This window comes from Herpailurus yagouaroundi, unplaced genomic scaffold (assembly GCF_014898765.1).
Source record: "Herpailurus yagouaroundi ecotype Mexico unplaced genomic scaffold, PumYag 355, whole genome shotgun sequence".
Classification (NCBI taxonomy): Eukaryota; Metazoa; Chordata; class Mammalia; order Carnivora; family Felidae; genus Herpailurus; species Herpailurus yagouaroundi.
The window spans coordinates 3,856,210-3,875,908 of NW_024412572.1; the positions used below are offsets into that span (position 1 = coordinate 3,856,210).

Genomic DNA, 19,699 nt, shown 5'->3' on the forward strand with positions numbered 1-19,699 from the left:
AAAAAGGAAGGAAGGAAGGAAGGAAGGAAGGAAGGAAGGAAGGAAGGGAGGGAGGGAGGGAAAGGAAAGGGAGGAAGGAAAGTAAATAAGTAAGTCTGTGTCTATTTTCTGCACCAGACCCTCAGTGGCACTCTGCCCAGAAACCATGGTTTTTCCCTATGCAAAAGCATGAAATTACACAAAAAGCCTAGCTTACTGAATAGCATCTGAAACCACACTAAAAAGGTTAAAACAAACCTAGCTTACTGAAAAGCGTCTGAAACCATGCATCTGAAAGGTTAAAACAAACACTGCAGATCAGACACACAACAATAACTGTCATAGTAACAGCAAAACTTACAAAGCTGTTACCCAATGCCAGGCATTGTTCTATGTGCTTAGTAGGTATTGTCTTATTTAATACAATTTTTACTGTCAGATTACAGACGAGGAAACTCAGGCTCGGAGAGGTTAAGTGATTTGCCTGAAAAGCCAGCAAAGGAGAATGAAAAGCAGTCCAGTAAGGGAAGGGGAGAAAAAAAAAAAAAAAAGGAAATGGTAGGAGCCAAACGAAGAGAGTGATTGATAGAGGTAAGAGTTAACTGTCAAATGTTGAAAAGTAAAGTAGGATGGGGACAGAGGACCACAGATCTAGAAGATGTTGGTTCTGAATGGCCTTAATAAGAGCAATTTTATTGCAGTGGGGATGACAGTCTACTGGAGAGGGCAAGAGAGAATGAAAGGCAAGGGAGTGGGAAAAAGAGTATCGATGATTCTTCTGAGGAGATATGGGGAAAAAAGGACTAGAACATGAGGACAAGGAAGGATTTTTTTTTTAAATATGAGCTATTATAACATATTTACACGCTGATGGAAATGAGCTGGTAGAGGGGAAACATGATTGAAACATAATGATTCAGGGGAGGAAATGCACAGGTAATTGAGGATGGGATGGATTACAAAGCAAAGGAACTAGCCTCAGATCAAAACGAAAGGCGCTCATCCACTTTAACAGGAAGGAAAGTTGCAAATTATTGCAGCTCAGCTATTAGATTTTTATGGTGGAGAAAAAGATTGTTCTCATCTAATTCCTTTTTATTTTTTTTTTTATTTGAGAGATAGAGAATAGGAGAAAGGTGCAGAGGGAAAGAGAGAGAATCCCAAGCAGGCTCCATGCTGAGTGTGAGCCCCAACATGAGGCTCGATCCCTCGACCCTGGGGTCATGACCTGAGCCAAGATGGAGAGTCAGATGCTCAACCGAATGAGCCACCCCATGCCCCTGACACTGCTGATTTCTAGGTTAAGTTGAGAATGAGAGAGAAGCACATGTTAGAAGTTTTAGGAGATTGGCAATGGTAAATAATCATTACAGAGAAAGGGAAAGCAAATTTCTTTGAAAAAATGTAGTACTGAAAATCTACTTGATGTTTGTATTCATGAATTTAAAATAAGTCAGTTTGGAGTTTTCCCTAGTTCAGTTCTCTACTGCTCAGGGGTAAGCAAGAAATATGTGGTAAGCTTGTTTTTTTTGTTTTTTTGTTTTTTTGTTTTTTTTAATGCCACAGGCAGATGCACTGGGAAGTTGAGAATTTATAAAAGGGAATGATTAAAATGATGAGTAAGGAAGGAAATGAGGACACTGGACAAAGGACAGTTAATAAATTGTGAAAAATGACTGCAGCCAAGGAATTAATAATGCCTCAAATGGTTGTTATGAGGATTAGAGTAATGTATATAAAGTATTTAGAACATTATCTAGCACATGTTAAGCTCTCTATGAGTAACAGATGCTTTCATTTGTTATTACTTCAAAATCCCTGAGGTGATATTACAGTAACCTCATCTAATTATTTGGGGTTTTTTTCTCCAAAAATTATGGACCAAGCACTATTCTAAACTGTAACTAGCACAGTAAAAAAGACAGTGCCTGGCCTCAGGGAGATTACATTTTAGAGGGTTGACATGAAAATTAATATATGAGTAAGTACCTGTCACAGTGCTTTGCACTAATAGGTGCTCAATAAGTAAATATACGTTGTTTGGCTCCAGCCTATTTTCTTCCACATATTATGAACACCATTAGGAGAGTAATATCCTTTATCCATTATATTCCTTTGCTCAAAAACCTATATTGGTTTCTTACTGTAATATTTAAATTACTGTAATATTAAACCAATCTTTCCAAACACATTTGCTTGCACACTGCATTGGTTTATTTATTTATAAATTACATATACATTCTATGTAGTACCAATATGTTGTGTACATTATAAAACATACTAAAGCACTTAGAATAGTAGCTGGTATATAGTTTGAACTACAGAAATGTTAGCTATTGTTGTTATTATTACTAAATATGTTTCTTAAGTTCTGATACCATATTTTTTTTTTATGTTTATTTATTTTGAGAGAGAGAGCATGCCTGGGAGCCACGGAGGGGCAGAGAGAGATGGAGAGAGAATCCCAAGCAAGCTCTGCACCATCAGCATAGAGCCTGACACGGGGTTCAATCCCACAAAACATGTGATCATAACCTGGGCCAAAATCAGAAGTCAGATGTTTAGTCAACTGGAGCCACCCAGGCATCCTGTGAAACCACTTTTTTGTATGCCACTGATTCCTCTTACAAAACCCACTTTGGAGACCACTGGTCTAAACTGCTGGACTTCCAAAGGCCTCCATTATTTAAACCCATCTAATGTATTCAACTTTCTTTTCTACTACTCCAGATCTATAGGGAGTCATTTCACTCCCTTCTAAGTACTTTGTGATTCCACCTTGTCCTTGCCTATGCCCGTGCCAGGAAAATACCCAGCTTCTCTGACTTTCTAGATTGTAACAACCCTAAAAAATCAGTGGAAGCTTTGCAATTCTCTACTGGTCTTCCAATCTAATTACTTCAAATGATACAATATTTCTCTTTTCTGATTTCCTATGGTACTTAATAGTCTCTCCACATTTCACCATATATAATGTATGACACAGTTCTGTTCTATAGTGTTTTGATTATGTTACACACTAGACTTGCCTCTCCAGAGTTTATGCAAAAGCTTATTTTACCAGAGACAATAAAGCATACTGGTTAAGAGCACAAGCAATGGCTTCAATTTAAAAGGGGTACGTTACAGTGAAAATGTTTATGGAAATATTTAGGATTGTGGATAGCAGGTAGCAGATACTCAACCAATAGCAGTTATTATCATGCATGATCTACATTATGTCACACCAATGTAATACTTTGACAAGAACCAACAAATGTCTTGCAAAGAAGTCATGACTACAAAACCATCACTATAAATGATGTGAACCAATCACCTTCCCTCCCAGTAGTATGCAGAAGCCCTACCCAAGATGTAAAACTAAAAAAGTCCTCCAAATACTTCTGACTTGCTTCTCAGCCTAAACATCAGAACTACTTGTGTAGCTTTTTAAAATTTAAGGTGCAAGGAGCCGATCTCAAAAATTCTGATTTAATACCTCTGCAATGAGTCCCCATTTCTATTTTTTCTAAAAGCATTAAAAATTATTCTAACATGCAGCTAATTTTGAGAACAAACAATATTTGGCAATGACTAGAATACACTACGAAAAAATACAACTTTTGGAGGCTGATTGGGTCAAATTTGTGAAAGGATGGAGGCAGAAGAATGATAATGAACCGTAACTGTATTTCCAATTTCCTTGCTTTTCTTGCCTCCTTTTGTGTGTGTAAGAGCAAATATATACTGTATTCTCAAACTGAGGACCGTGACAGCAGATCCAATCAGAATAGAAGGAAAAATAAACAACGCTTAGACAAACACTAGATATCCTTTACTCTTCTTCCCTTTTCTTTTCATTAAACTCCTGACTGTTGGTTCTCTCTCCAGCATCCCTCGCTCCCCCAGACCTCAGTGCCTCGACCTAACACACTCTACATCCGCAGAAATGCCTCGGACTTAGAAAATGCTTTTATAAATGTTACTTTAACCGTTTCAGAAACTCCCTGACGTTGTGGTATCACCGCCACTGTAACAGGAAGAATCTCAACTTGAGAGAGATTAAGGGTTTGCACAAGATCATACAGTCAATCCATTAAGAACATTCTCTCACTATCTTTTTCCCCCCATCTTTTACTGATTCTTCCCCCCACGGGGACCCAAAAGGCCCGCTGCCGGCCACACACACTTGTCTCGTAACCTCAAACCGTTCCAACTCTACCAGAACTCATTCTTTCGATCCTTTACAACCCCCCCCCCCCCCGCCACGTTCTCCTTTTCCCTTCCCGTTGCTCATGTTCGCTCAGCACAGACCCCTTTCCAAGTGTACAATTTAATATGTGAGCCGGGGAGGGGAAAAGGAAAGCAGAAACTACAGGCAGTTCCGGACCTAGGAAAACCGAGGTGCCTTGGGAGTAGGCATGAACGCTGCAGCACGGCACCACTCCCAACACTTCGGATCCCCTTCTCGGAATCCCGATAGGGAGCCCCAGCTCCCGGTGACACTTACGTGACATTGGCAGGGCTCGGACAACCCTAGGGTGGAAGGCGGCCGCCATCTTCTCCCACAATCCCCCGCAACCGGCGCTCTGGCTACGGCTACGGAGCTGGGCCAAAAGTAATCTTCCACTCCTTGCTGCGCAGGCGCCAACGGGAAAAGAAGGGGCGGGTCAGAGATTAGGATAGGGTGTAAACTGGAGGGAACTGGGGAGGAGAGCAAGGTACAAGGGAGGGTACGTGGAAAAGAGGGCAAAAAGGGGAAATAGAAAGTGAAGAATTTTGGGGTCAGAATCTCAGATCTGGAGCCGACCGTAAAGATAATCTCATTACCAAGGAATGTGAAGTTCAGAGTCTGCCAGTGACTGGCTCGAGGGCATACAAAATGGCACAACCCGAGCTGCCTGAGCCAAGCTTTCCTGACTCAGTTCAGTTCATTATTTCCTGAAAATGTCAGATAGAGAAGTTCTGGTGAGACTAGGGGAAAGTAGAGGCGCGGCCCCTGCGCTCGGGAAGTTCTCGAAGGAGAGAACCAGGGTCTAGAGGAGAAGTCAGAAAAGAAAGGAGTGAAGCAGGGACGAAGAGAAAGGGAGGAATTAAAATAGAAATGAGGATGTGCACGTCGAACTCGTGCACAATCTCTCCCCGGAGACTTAGCTCTTGTTGTACCCTTTGCCTGGCAGGCTCACTTAGATGTCTACTCCAGCTCAAGTTTCTGCTTGAAGAAAACTTCTCAGACACCCAAGGTGGTCATCACTCCATCAGTCTCTTCGTTGCTATTTTATATATGAAAGCACTTACCACCAACTGACATGTGAATCCAGGTATCCTTATCCTGGTGTATGATTCATGAGTGGACTTAAGGAAGTCTGTGAACCTCCTGAAATATTAAGTAAAATCTAGTGGGTACGTATGCCACTGCACATTTTTCTAGAAGGAAACTCAAGATGACTCTAGAACAGTGGTTCTTACTTTTTTTTTTAACTGTGGACCAATTTGAGAATCTGCACTGTTTTAGAAAGAGGTATCTAGATCCCAAGGAGATTCCAGAAAGATTAAGTACTTGGCTTTTTTAACTAGTCTATTTTGGTCGTTCAAGATCTCGGAGTAGGAGACAGCAAACTGCTGTGAGACATCTGCCTTGGGCTTATCAGAACAAACTAGTTGGGGGATCTTTCTAGATTGGTAATTCTTTCAGTGTTTTGGGGTTTTGTTTTTTGGTGTGTGTGTGTGTGTGTGTGTGTGTGTGTGTGTGTGTGTTTAGGAAGAAAGCAGTGCGAGTTGCTTGGATGGACAAAAGTCCCATAATGAGCAGAGGTTATTAGGCTTGTAAAATTGGTTGTAAAATTCAATCTACCAAATTGAATTGCAAGAGGAAAGAAACTTTTGAAGAAAATCAGAGAAGTTTAAAAATGCTACACAGTCTTAAATCTCTTGGCCTCGTCCAGTTTTCACCCAGCGCTTAAAATTTTCTGATATTTGATTCTGGGGTCAATATGATTATAAAAAACTGGTTCTGAAAAGTTGACAGACCCCATTATCATCACCATCCTCCTAACACCTGTGTAACATGCCAAGTATGGTATTTTACATTTCCAAGTCAAACACTGATTGATGTTCTCAATACTAGTTTCAAGGTGGCATATTTTTCAAAAAGCACTGACTTAAAACTTGGAATGTTAGATCCCAGTCCTAGCTTTACCAGTTAATAGTTGTGACCTGGGCAAGTTTCTACACCTGTCAAACAGAGAAAGTAATACCTGCCCTATTACCTCAAAAGGTTATTGTGAGGATCAGATGACATAATGGGTGTGAAGGTACTTTCTCAACTGCAGAATACTGTATGCATGTAAATGAAGTTCTATTTAAATATCACTGAAGTATCAAAATCCTAGACTGTTAGAACTTGAAGGGATGTAAGACATGAGTAAGCCCAATTTCTTTATTTTAAAGATGAAAAAACTGAGGCAGTATAAAAAAATCATCAATAGATAAATAACCTTGTTGAAGAAAGCCTGTAACAAACAAGTCAGTCACTTTTGAATTTGTTAACAATTGTAAACTTTATCTTGTGACCTTGATCAAGATTCTTCTTGTTTCATAGAAACTACATATCAGTCCTATATGGGGTCATTAATTAAGAGTACCTAGGATAACATTTCTAAAGGGGATGTACTAAAAGTCCTCCTCAAGGAAAGAAATTGCCAATCAAATGCCTCTTGGTCTGATTTATCCCAGCTCATTCTCAGGTCAAGGCATTGTAGAGAAAGGATTAGTGCTATTGTATCTGACCATCAAAAACAAAATTATAACCCAGAAATGGTCAGTTTGGGCAAAATATCTGCAAATTTATTATTATTATTACAAAAGGTAAGATGCTTATAACAGAGTCAAGGCTGAGTCCACAAAATGAAATGATTCCATGGGCTTTGTATAAAAAAATTAACAGATGCTCAGTTTTTATTTCTTCTCTGTACCCATCTGAATTTGTTTGTACATAACACTGTTGTTTTAAGTGCAACCCATTGGTAAAATTCCCCGTCCCGTATTCCCTTCCTAAATTAGATACTTAAAGGAGAAAAATAATTGGAAGCAAGCCAGCCCAGTCCTTCCAAACTAAGCATCAGAGCCTTGAAGTGTATCTTCACCTATCCCCCTTGTCCTTTGACAACTCAGTTTCTGGTAGCTTCACTACTGTTGCTATAGAGACAATGATATCACCAGTTGTGATTCTGATGTCACTCTTCAGTCCCAACAAGGGGGAGGTACATGGAAGGCTGGGGGAGGAAACAAGATCTTGAGCTGAGCAAGAACATCCCAGCATCTTCACTGGGCATCACTGGAGTCTTCTGTGGTTCACTATTCCAGTGCTACAGAGGTAAGAAATTCCACTGGACTGATAAAACAGCCCATTTTCTGAGCCTCTGTGGTTAAAAAGGAGAATTCAGTGACAAGCGATGGTTAACTTTTAGTATTCAACCCAGCCTCCTTCTTTGCACAGTTTTAATTTTTGCATCAGTTTTCTGGGAATAAATAAGCCTCTCACTCAGTAGCATTACAGCTAAAGCTACCATCTTTACTGCTGAAATTTTTATTTTGTTGCAGATTTGACCAGATCTCCTTGGCCATCTTTTTGGGATCATGAGGGGCTCTTACTCCCTGCTTCCCAATTTGACAATGAGACTGGAAGCTTGACTACCTGCTGCCTTATTTTCATTGTGTAGCTGTTCCAAAAGTTTTTTGTTTTTTGTTTTTTAACCCCAGTGCTCTAATAGCAAAATCAGACTGGTGTAGCTCTGAGTCCCGAATCTCCTCTACTTTCATTCTCTCTACTATTATTTCTGAAGCCTTGGCTAGACAATATGTAGCCATGTGGAGGAAGTGTCTGTACTTTATGGTGCAATAGAGGAAGAAACTAAGGGAAAATGAAAGTGGAGGAGATTCACAGAGAAGCTTAACACTGAATGGTATCACCAAGGGAAAAAGACACACACACACACACACACACACACACACACACACACACATACTTCTTATCCTTAAACAAAATCAATTGTAACTGATGTCAACAATAACCAAATTTATTGAGTGTGTACAATGCACCAGGCACTTAGAGGAAGGCAGCAAGACAGAAAAAGAATATATATAATTGAATATATTCCTTTTTAAAACTAGTTACGAAACTTGGTTGAATGAACTTTAAAACCTAATATGATATGTATCAGCCCTGCTTCATATATGTTGTCTGTAGTTTGGGCTTTTCTGTGACTTTAAGAACCTTGAGTAAACAGGAGCCTCTTGCTTATGATGGATACAGAAGAAAACAGTCTTGAGATAGAGTTATGGTCTGGAGTACAGCAACCATAACCAAACCCCTGTGTTATGCCCTCTCTGGCTGGTATTCATGATTTGCACTCCTTCTCAATTAGTATTGAGGTAGCAATCACATTGGCACTTTTAAGAAAAATCCCTTCTATTGGCTGCAGGATCCCTCTATTGGCCATAGAAAAATTTCACAGCTTGCAGGATGCTAACCTGTATAATTTAAAGTAGTATGTCCATTGTTTTTAACACTCCCTTTCTGAGCCTCAGTTTCCTAATCTGTAAAATTAGGTTGTTAGAATGGTTTCTAGGGTCCATTTGTCTATACATTGTATACAGTTATCTTTCTTTCCTCATCAAATTTAATAGATAATACAAAGCATTCGTTTTGTCTTTTACATCCTACCCTAACTCCAGGGTATTGTTCACCAACTTTAAGCGTAAGAAATTTATGACACCATTCATTGGCTCCATTAAATTCTAGAGTTTCCTTCCCTCTTTTCCATCTTATTATGAAAAATATATACAGATTTAGAAGTCTGAATATTACCATCAAAAGATATTTAAGTACCATATATATTATTATATACATAGTACTATATATATAGTAATACTATACATATATATACACTATACATATATATATAGTACTGTGTATATAGTAATATAATGTACTTATTGTATATGTATACTATGCATATGTGATACTATGTATATATGTATGCATATACATGTATATATGTATACTGTGTATATAGTAATATATTTAGTACTATATATATAGTCTAAAGGTCCATGGATGCAGATAAACACGCAAGAAGACATAGAAAATACAATAAAAAATGCTAGTACATCTAGGTGGAAGTGTTTGCTGGATACATGTGACTAAAATATGTTCTTTCTGTTTGTGAAAGAAGTTCAAGAGCACTTTTGAAGTGCTGATTTATTTGTATTATTGGGATAGGAGAGTCTGTTAATAAACCACTATATATATATATATATACATATACATATATATGTGTAAATATATATACATATATATGTGTAAATATATATATGAAGAGAGAGAGGGAGAGAGTTATTCTCAGATTCTCCTATTAAAGAAAGAACAGTTGACACTATCTGGAATTAGAAATGGGCACTATTCATATATTCATTCTTTCAGCAGACAATTATTAAGCACCAACTTTAATACACTAGTTATGAGGGATACCAAGATGAGTAAGAAAATGCATCTGAACTAGATGGGATGTAAAGGTTGAAGCAAAATATGACGTAAACCTTGATGGAGGACCAATCACATTGAATTAGGTATTTAGGAAATATTTCATAGATGGGGTAAGCTTTGTCCTGAACTATCAAGCAAGGGTGGTATTTAGAGAGACATCACTAGGAGGTTGGGTGGATATTCCAGTATGAGAGTACAATGCCCTAATGTCTTAAAGTACAGTGCCCTAATGTCCTAATTTAAATGTCTTATAAGAGGTAGTATAAGGAAGATCATTGATCTGGAAGTTATATCTAACTAACTATAAATCCCCTTTACAACATGAAGATGTATATTTCTCTTAAGTCCTCAAAAGAATATTTACAGAGTGTTTTGAGATCCATGAATTAATTCAGGGCACTTATTCTTCATTCTAGCTATTTATTTTTTGACCTACTAATCAAGCAAGTTTGAGATTAACCTAAAAACTTTTAGTTTCGTCATTGTTATTTAAGGCTATAAATCACTGATTTGGAAGTGGAGAATAATAATAGTCATTTCAGGAACTGTTGGCCAAAAGATAGAACCTTTTTTTGTCATCTGGCTGCACCCAGAATAAGATCTGGACTTGAAATTTGAATGTCATTTTGTGCTCATGACTTGTGTGCTACCTGTGAAAAATAATGTGCAAGTCAAAATCATTATTTGGTAATAAGGACAATTGGGTTCATATGTAAAATTAGTCATTTTTATCTGTGTCTTTCCATTGCAGATCCCTTATATTTCATGGCAGGAGGGGTGGGTAAATTTAGGGATAGTGAAGACAACAAATTAGTCAAGAGCTTTCCTCGTATCTCAGAACCTGTCATCAGTAAGAGTAAGTGATCACATAATTTCCTTGCTTTTGCACTTAATTTTCACTCTTACTTTTTAATTGTGACATATAGCTTAAATAAGTTAGGAGATCCTGTTGAGTTTGTCATTTTCTATTAGAAGCAATTCATTAGGATGAAATATCAACTGGAGATTGAGAGGTAAGCTATTGACTCTTACTTGTTCTGTCAACAGTCCAGAGCAACCTGTTTCTAAATCTTCTCATTATTTGTCCAAGTAATAGTAATATCCATTCCTTTATTCGTGGTAATGACTCAAGCATAAGGATATTAGCATATAATAGCTGCTGAGAGACCATACTAGGCTTAACTTCATAAACTTTAAAAACTCCCTTGTTAGGGTTAAAAGAAAACTATTAAAATGAGATACCAAAGAACTTTAGGAAATTGTAGAAATTTTTAACGAAAAAAATAAATATTTATCTTTCTGGAGCTGGCCAGTCTTTTTCAGAGAGAATCTCTCCAGATAAACCCAGGCCCAGGGATTCTCATTCTTATGCAGATGTATATTAGAATCATCCAGCGAGCTTTTACAAAATTCAATGTCTAAGTTTCCCCACCCCAAAACCATTGAAATAAGATTTTTGGGGGTTGCCTGGGTGGCTCAGTCAGTTGAGCATCCGACTTTGGCTCAGGTCATTATCTCACGGTTTGTGGGTTCAAGCCCCTCATCAGGTTCTCTGATGTCAGTGCAGGGCCCGCTTTGGATCCTATGTCCCTCCTCTCTCTCTGCCCCTCCCCTGCTTGTGTTCTCTCTCTCAAAAATAAATAAACATTTTAAAAATGTTTCTTAAAAAAGGAAATAAGATTCTTTGGAAGGTAGTATGTGTGTCAGTATCTTTAAACAGCTCTCTGAGTGATTCTAAGGTCTAATCAGGGTGGAGAACCCATTGCTTACCCAAGGAATCTATTGTATTACAGTGTCAGGAAGAGTAAGAGAAACTGTGTCCCTAACTCAGGAATCTGAATTAGTGATTGGGGTATGAAAATACGTACAAATCCTTGTGGGAGCAAAAGACAAGTAGCTCTTAAAAGGTCTTCTGTTTTATTATTTATTTATTTATTTATTTGAGAGAGAGAGAGAAAGAGAGAATGAGCTGGGGAGGGGCGGTGGGGGGCGGGGGGGAACAGAGGATCTGAAGCAGGCTCCAGGCTCTGAGCTATCAGCAGAGAGCCCGATGCAGAGCTTGAACTCCTGAACCACGAGATCATAACCTGAGCAGAAGTTGGACGCTTAACCAACTGAGCCACCCAGGGACCCCTATTTTCTTTTTAATAATTACCCATAATATTCTATATGACAAGAATAATAAATCCATTTATAAGTAAGCTTAAGTCATGTGTGTAATCTGTATTTTATTTGTGTTGGTTTAATTTTGAGGGAGGATGTCAACCCCCACCACTGCCCAAAGTCCTTTAAAACAAATATTTCCAATTAACCAGCTATTCAACCCCTAATAATGCTTATTTCAAGCAAATTTTTATAAAGTGCAATTTCACTGTAAAAAAAATTAGGATGATGGGGCGCCTGGGTGGCGCAGTCGGTTAAGCGTCCGACTTCAGCCAGGTCACGATCTCGCGGTCCGTGAGTTCGAGCCCCGCGTCAGGCTCTGGGCTGATGGCTCAGAGCCTGGAGCCTGTTTCCGATTCTGTGTCTCCCTCTCTCTCTGACCCTCCCCCGTTCATGCTCTGTCTCTCTCTGTCCCAAAAATAAAATAAACGTTGAAAAAAAAATTTAAAAAAAAAAATTAGGATGAGCTTTTGGACTTTACTGTAACAGTTTAAAACAACTTATAACAATTTTAAATACTTGCTTTGCTTTGTGCAAATCAAATATGAATCTGTATATCTGCTTAATAAAAATTTTTAGGCACATTAGAGAGGAAATATTGGCTTATTATACCTTATTGAGAAGTATAGATGTAAGCAAACTTTGTAATGAAAGCAAGGAACTTCAGTATGGAAGCCTGGTAATGGAAATCTGGCATGGAAAAAGAGGTCAAAGAGAAGCTTCTCATACTTGTAGATTAGCAGTGGACAAATATTATGATAATTGGCCATATTTTTGAAGACTATCAAATAAGATGCAATGGTATGGAAAGTGGACAAGACTACGGCAAGGAATATAAGAATAGGGGCTATTACATTAAATTTTGAGGTGAGCCAAAAGCAAGTATAAGCAATTCTTTCATGACAAATGGCAACAAATGAAAGAAGACAGTGGTAGTAGCTAGATGGAGGCTTGTGGTGGGAGAAAACAACTAAAATGATTATCAGCTTTCTGGTTTGGAAGACTAGCTAGATCGCAGTGCCATTATTGAGATTAGGGAGTAGAGCACAGTATTGGGAGAGCTATAGTACAGTCAGTATCAGCAGGGGCATCCACGCAAAGGCCCATTGGATGGTGCATGTGGTATCTCTTTTCTCTCGGCCTCAAGAATATTGGCTGAACCATGGAGACTAAGAATTCCCCTAGGATCCTTGGCTACTTGGAGGAGAGATTGGTCTTAAGGAGGATCTACTAGACTTATTGTTAATGTAAGTTAAGCTAGTGCTCTAGAAATTAATGAAAATTAAGCATATATTACTTTAAAAATAAGCTGGTGGGCAAAAAAAAAAAAGTTGGTGGGACAACAACAGGCAGAAAGACACAAATTAATTCTATTTTGATCACATTGAGTTTTGAGTGTCTACTGAAAATCCAGGATGTGGAAGGGTTATCAAGCAAGAACACATAGAGCAGAACACATGGCTACATAGGTTCATTTATGAACAAATCTGTATTAAGCACATCTACATATACCAAGCACCAGCTTCCGTACTAGAGACACATATATTTAAGAAATCTTCCTGCAGTTGACAGCTGAGGATGAAGAGATCCAGAGTTCAGTGGGTTGAAGTAGCTTTTGGGATAGGTCTCTCTATTGAAAGCATTGCTCCTGTTTTCCACACCTCAGCCATTTGCCTATTTCTCTTTATGTTCATGTAACCTGTCCCTTTGATGACCCTTTCTCATTTTTTTTCTACTTCCAGATGTCGGATAGGGTTGACTGGCTACAAAGCCAAAATGGAGTATGCAAAGTTGATGTTTATACTCCTGGAGACAGCCAAGCCCAAGACTGGAAAATGGTAACGGTCAACCACTTTTTATAGATACTAAATTAGGAATAAGTGGAGTGCTATTAAGAGTAGGCTTACTCTCTCTACCACCGCTACCCCACCTCTTATTTTCTTTTTTTTTTTAATTTTTTTTTAACATTTATTTATTTTTGAGACAGAGAGAGACAGAGCATGAACAGGGGAGGGTCAGAGAGAGGGAGACACAGAATCTGAAACAGGCTACAGGCTCCGAGCTGTCAGCACAGAGCCCGACGCGGGGCTCGAACTCACAGACTGCAAGATCATGACCTGAGCCGAAGTCGGCCGCTTAACCGACTGAACCACCCAGGCACCCCCCACCTCTTATTTTCAACGGTGAAATTCTTGGGGAAAAATATGAATTCCTGTAGAACAAAAAGTTACCATCCATATTGTTTTGGGGGTAAATTCTATAATATGGTAATTTCATAGAAGAAATATTTTATAATTAATGCAAAACATATATTACAGCTGTAAAATTTTGTTAGTTTTTAAACAGAAAGGGATTGGATTTCAAACAGAAATGTCTCAAAAGTTCACAAACTATTTTCCGAAATGTAGAACACCTCAAAATTCTCAAAAGCATAAATTCTCATCTAAGTAACATTATCATTCTGCCTTCATCAGCCAACAAACATTTATTAAGTACTTAGTGTCAGGCACTGTAAATCAGGGTTTAGTTATAAGATGGAAACCATATCAAGTAATTTGATATTAAAAAATTTAGTGAGGGGTTCCTGGGTGCTCAGTTGGTTGAGCATCTGACTTCGGCTCAGGTTGTGATCTTGCTGTCAGCACAGAGCCTGCTTCAGATCCTCCATTTCTCTCTCTCTCTGCCCCTCACCTCCCAAAATAAGTAAACATTAATTTTTTTTTAATTTAATGAAAGGTAATTAACTAAGTTAACCACTAAAAGCTGTAAAAGAAAACTAAGAGTTCCAGAAGTAGCAAGTGTAGAGAGAAACCACTACCCCTAGGCTGCAAGAGAGTGAACAGGAAGAGACTAAGAACTCACAGAAGCTCCTTCTCCTTCAACCAAGGCAGCTTCATATTTCTTTGGACAGAGTGTGGCTGCCACAGGAGCACTAGCCTGCTGGTGCAGAATACATTTGCCAGAAGGTGCAAGTGGACCAGAAGTTCAGTGTCTCTCCAGTGCCCTCTACTAACAAAGCCAGTTGCCAAAGAAAAAATGGTAAAAGGGGTCCAATTCCAGTGTCACAGAGCAACGCAAAGGATAGTAGACTTGGAGTTGAGAGACAGTGTGGATAACTGGCACAGACTCTGTGCTTAGTCCTAGGGTCAGAGATATAAAAACAGGTTAGACAGAATTCTTTTTCTTAATTTAAGGGTTTCATAATCTAATGGAATCACTATGGTGATTCTCATCCTTAGTATTAATATTTATCAAACACCTATTTGCATGTAATGTTGCATGACCCATCTATTTATTCAAAATCTATTTGGTCTATCTTATATAGCCTAAGAGAGAAAACACTAACAAATATGCACAAAACATTAAGACATATAGATAATGAATATCCAGTTACTATAGAGTAAGTGCCAATCAAAACTGCTTCTATTAGATCTTTTCTTTACCTTTGCTCTTTCCTGTAGAAAAACAAAAGATACATCAATTTTAATACTAAATCAAATTAAAAAAACAGTCACAATTTATCATTAAGGAAGGAACACTCTGGGGTATGCAACAATAAATAAATAAAAACAGTTTCTGCCCTCATAGACCTTGCCATTAATTTGGGGAAATAAAAACTATACATGTGAAATATAAATATAATATAAAAGTTCTAAATAACCAGTAGCCCCTAATTATATCTAAATAACCAGTAGACCCAAATTATCCATTTGCCAAATGGATTTTCTGGCAGTAATTGCTATAGGTTTTTAAAGAATAGATCCAAGTCGGAGGTTGTCAAGGAAAATTTCATAAAGTATGCTTAGCAGAGCTAGAGGTGAAGAAGAATAGAATGGGAGCTATATATGTTAACTTCAAACTAAAGTACTGGAGCAGAAGATGGCTGAGGAGAGAAAGTTAAAACCCTTAACCCTTTTTATGTTCTCTTTCATGGATGTGAAAATTTTCCCTGGCCTTGATTAAGAAAGACTCAGAGGGGCGCCTGGGTGGCTTAGTCGGTTAAGCGGCCGACTTCGGCTCAGGTCATGATCTCGCACTCCGTGAGTTCGAGCCCCGCGTCGGGCTCTGTGCTGACAGCTCAGAGCCTGGAGCCTGTTTCAGATTCTGTGTCTCCCTCTCTCTGACCCTCCCCCGTTCATGCTCTCTCTCTGTCTCAAAAATAAATAAACGTTAAAAAAAAAAAAAAAAAAGAAAGACTCAGAAATGAGACACCTGGGTGTCTCAGTTGGTTAAGCATTTGACTTTGGCTTAGGTCATGATCTCACAGTTTGTGAGTTCAAGCCCTGCATTGGGCTTTGTGCTAACAGCTCAAAAGCCAGGAGCCTGTTTCGGATTCTGTGTCTCCCTCTCTTTTTGCCTTTCCCCCTGCTCTCTCTCTCTCTCTCTCTCTCTCTCTCTCTCTCTCTCTCAAATATAAATAAATCTTTAAAAAAAATGTTTTAAAAGAAAGACTCAGAAATAATTTGGCATCCACCTTCCCACTTGTTCATGATACTACTGTATAAGAAGAGAAAGAATTAAAGGTTGCAAGAGGGCAATGGGGTTTGGAAGATATAGATGTTTGATTGTAGACTTCATTGATAGAAAAAGTCATGTGATTAGTCTTTCAGTCAGTCATTATGGCCTCATCAACCACTTTTGCAAAGTTCTGGATAGAGTGGAATAATAGATATAAGGTGCACACTTTTTAGGTTTAAAAATGTAAATAGGCAATAAAAACCTATAAACACAGCCAGCTAACAGTTCTTTATACTCTATCATAAAGTTGTATGCTATGCTATAATTTTTTCAATGTTCTGTGAAAAGAATTGAAAAAGATAAGAGAAATAAACTTTACATCTGCATTATAAGACTTCCCTGTACATGTTACAGCCCAATTATGGAGCATGTCTATTTGCAGATAGTGTGCCTATCTTTAAATAAGTAGGTAATATTGAAGGATAATTTTCAAAAGGTAAAATCAGGACTCCCAATCAGATATTAAAATGAACACATGTTAAAGATTTTATTTAACTCATTAATGAGGAAATTGGTGAGGTGTTACAACCAGTTCAAAGGAGAATTAAAAAAAGAGATGTATTATAGATCAGAAATATTGAAATGAATAGCAAAACTGGCCTGTTCCACAGTGCAGAAGGGAAATCAGCTGAACCTCCACTAGACAGAATTTATGTGTCCACAGACATGTAGAATTATTCTGCATTGTCGTTCAACTACCTACAGCTCACAGTTGTAAAATAGCTCCCATAGGATCAGAATCAGATTATGTGGAGGGCTGTAAACAATGCTTAGTCTATAAACTATAGACTATAGGGAATGCATCATTTTCTACTGGAGGACAAATTTTTTTTACCTTAGTTGCCTACATTTTGATAAATCTCAAAATAAGGTAACTTTTGCTCACAAAACAAGGCTAATTTCACCAGATTTGGTCTGATTATTTACATAGGTATAGCAACCAGATAGGCCTTAAGTTTGCTTTAATGGAAGTTTTCATAAGGAATCTCAGGTTGGACTTTTAAAGACCTCCATCATTTGATATCCTGAGACTAGGAAGTCGAGACTAACAAACTCTTCCTACCAGGTTTCACCTGTAGTTCCTAGAAAAACTCGCCTGTACACAGCTGGATTTCCGTGAAACCATTGTTCATAAAAATAGTTAAGTGATACTAATAAAAATGTTTAGGCCAAGTACTTTCCATTTTTTTCTATCACACACACACACACACACACACACACACACACACACAATGTGGGGAGGGGTAGGTATATAATTGTGAACTGTTACACACAAGCTAAAGTGCAGACTAGCCGAACTCATGAACACACATAAGACAATTTTCACAGCCATTTACATCCCTCACATAACCAAGTGGCAGTAGACACATTAACAGACCCAAAGATATAGCCTCTCTATCATAATAAAAAATAAGAAACAAAAGCATACAAACTATTTTTAGCCATCAATGTTTCAGTATTCTATCTTAGAAATGAGCAAGGTAGGGGGGGATCGTCGGAAGATGGCGGCATAGGAGGACGCTGCGCTCACCGTGCGTCCTGCTGATCACTTGGATTCCACCTACACCTGCCTAAATAACCCAGAAAACCGCCAGAGGATTAGCAGAAAGGAGTCTCCGGAGCCAAGCACAGACGAGAGGCCCACGGAAGAGGGTAGGAAGGGCGGCGAGGCGGTGCGCACTCCACAGACTGGCGGGAGGGAGCCAGGGCAGAGGGGCAGCCTGCCGGCCAAGCAGAGCCCCCAAGTCTGGCTTGCAAAAGCGGAGGGGCCGGAGGGAGTGTGTTCCAACAGCAAGCAGGACTTAGCATCTAGGAGGTGATAAGTTAACAGCTCTGCTCGGAAAGTGGGAAGGCTGAAGGACAAAGGGAGGGAGAGTTGCTGAGCCCCGGGACAACAGAGCTCAGTTTGGTGGGGAACAAAGGCGCTCACCAACGCCATCTCCCTCGCCCATCCCCAAGCCAAAATCCCAAAGGGAACCAGTTCCCGCCAGGGAACTTGCTTGCTCCCCGCAAACACCCAACGCTGGGTTTCTGTGGAGCCACCCCTCCGCAGCAGGTCTGACTCCCTCCCACTGCCACAGGGCCCCTCCTGAAGTGGATCACCTAAGGAGAAGCGAGCTAAGCCTGCCCCTCCTGCCCCCATGCACCTTGCCTACCCACCCCAGCTAATACGCCAGATCCCCAGCACCACAAGCCTGGCAGTGTGCAAGTAGCCCAGACGGGCCATGCCACCCCACAGTGAATCCCACCCCTAGGAGAGGGGAAGAGAAGGCACACACCAGTCTGACTGCGGCCCCGCCCACCAACTCCAGTTATACACCACAGCACAGGAGAAGTGCCCTGCAGGTCCACACCACTCCAGGGACTATCCAAAATGACCAAACGGAAGAATTCCCCTCAAAAGAATCTCCAGGAAATAACAGCTAATGAACTGATCAAAAAGGATTTAAACAATATAACAGAAAGTGAATTTAGAATAATAGTCATAAAATTAATCGCTGGGCTTGAAAACAGTATAGAGGACAGCAGAGACTCTTGCTACAGAGATCAAGGGACTAAGGAACAGTCAGGAGGAGCTGAAAAACACCTTAAACGACATGCAAAATAAAATGGAAACGACCACGGCTCAGATTGAAGAGGCAGAGGAGAGAAAAGGTGAACTAGAAGATAAAATTATGGAAAAAGAGGAAGCTGAGAAAAAGAGAGATAAAAAAATCCAGGAGTATGAGGGGAAAATTAGAGAACTAAGTAATACACTAAAAAGAAATTATATACGCATAATTTGTATACCAGAGGAGGAAGAGAGAGGGAAAGGTGTTGAAGGTGTACTTGAAGAAATAATAGCTGAGAACTTCCCTGAACTGGGGAAGGAAAAAGGCATTGAAATCCAAGAGGCACAGAGAACTCCCTTCAGACGTAACTTGAATCGATCTTCTGCACGACATATCATAGTGAAACTGGCAAAATACAGGGATAAAGAGAAAATTCTGAAAGCAGCAAAGGATAAACATGCCCTAACATGTAAACGGAGACCTATAAGACTCTTGACTGATCTCTCTTTTGAAACTTGGCAGGCCAGAAGGGCATGGCAGGAGATCTTCAATGTGATAAACAGGAAAAATATGCAGCCTAGAATCCTTTATCCAGCAAATCTGTCATTTAGAATAGAAGGAGAGAGAAAGGTCTTCCCAAACAAACAAAAACTGAAGGAATTCGTCACCACTAAACCAGCCCTACAAGAGATCCTAAGGGGAATCCTGTGAGACAAAGTATCAGAGACATCGCTACAAGCATAAAACATACTGACATCACAATGACTCTAAACCCGTATCTTTCTATAATAACACTGAATGTAAATGGACTAAATGCACCAACCAAAAGACATAGGGTATCAGAATGGATAAAAAAACAAGACCCATCTATTTGCTGTCTACAAGAGACTCATTTTAGACCTGAGGACACCTTTAGATTGAGAGTGAGGGGATGGAGAACTATTTATCATGCTACTGGAAG

The 19,699-nt window shown here is 39.2% G+C and overlaps 2 protein-coding genes across 7 annotated transcripts in view; one reads left to right on the top strand and one right to left on the bottom strand.

Annotated features, from left to right (window-relative positions):
- NDUFA9 (NADH:ubiquinone oxidoreductase subunit A9) overlaps nt 1-4,586 on the bottom strand; it is a 37,545-nt gene extending 32,959 nt beyond the window's left edge. Inside the window, exon 1 of the mRNA XM_040462793.1 lies at nt 4,469-4,586. Coding sequence (XP_040318727.1) covers nt 4,469-4,517 — 49 coding nt within the window. The 5' untranslated portion in view covers nt 4,518-4,586. The remainder of the gene's footprint in view (nt 1-4,468) is intronic.
- AKAP3 (A-kinase anchoring protein 3) overlaps nt 4,569-19,699 on the top strand; it is a 49,907-nt gene continuing 34,776 nt past the window's right edge. Inside the window, exons 1-5 of one of the 6 annotated variants that reach the window (XM_040462782.1) lie at nt 4,569-4,627; nt 5,139-5,361; nt 7,205-7,333; nt 10,257-10,361; nt 13,411-13,506. In XM_040462782.1, coding sequence (XP_040318716.1) covers nt 13,411-13,506 — 96 coding nt within the window. In that variant the 5' untranslated portion in view covers nt 4,569-4,627; nt 5,139-5,361; nt 7,205-7,333; nt 10,257-10,361. Of the gene's footprint in view, nt 4,628-4,661; nt 4,680-4,700; nt 5,362-7,204; nt 7,334-10,256; nt 10,362-13,410; nt 13,507-19,699 lie in introns of those variants that run through there. The other 5 variants (XM_040462781.1, XM_040462786.1, XM_040462780.1 and 2 more) reach the window with 5 other exon arrangements.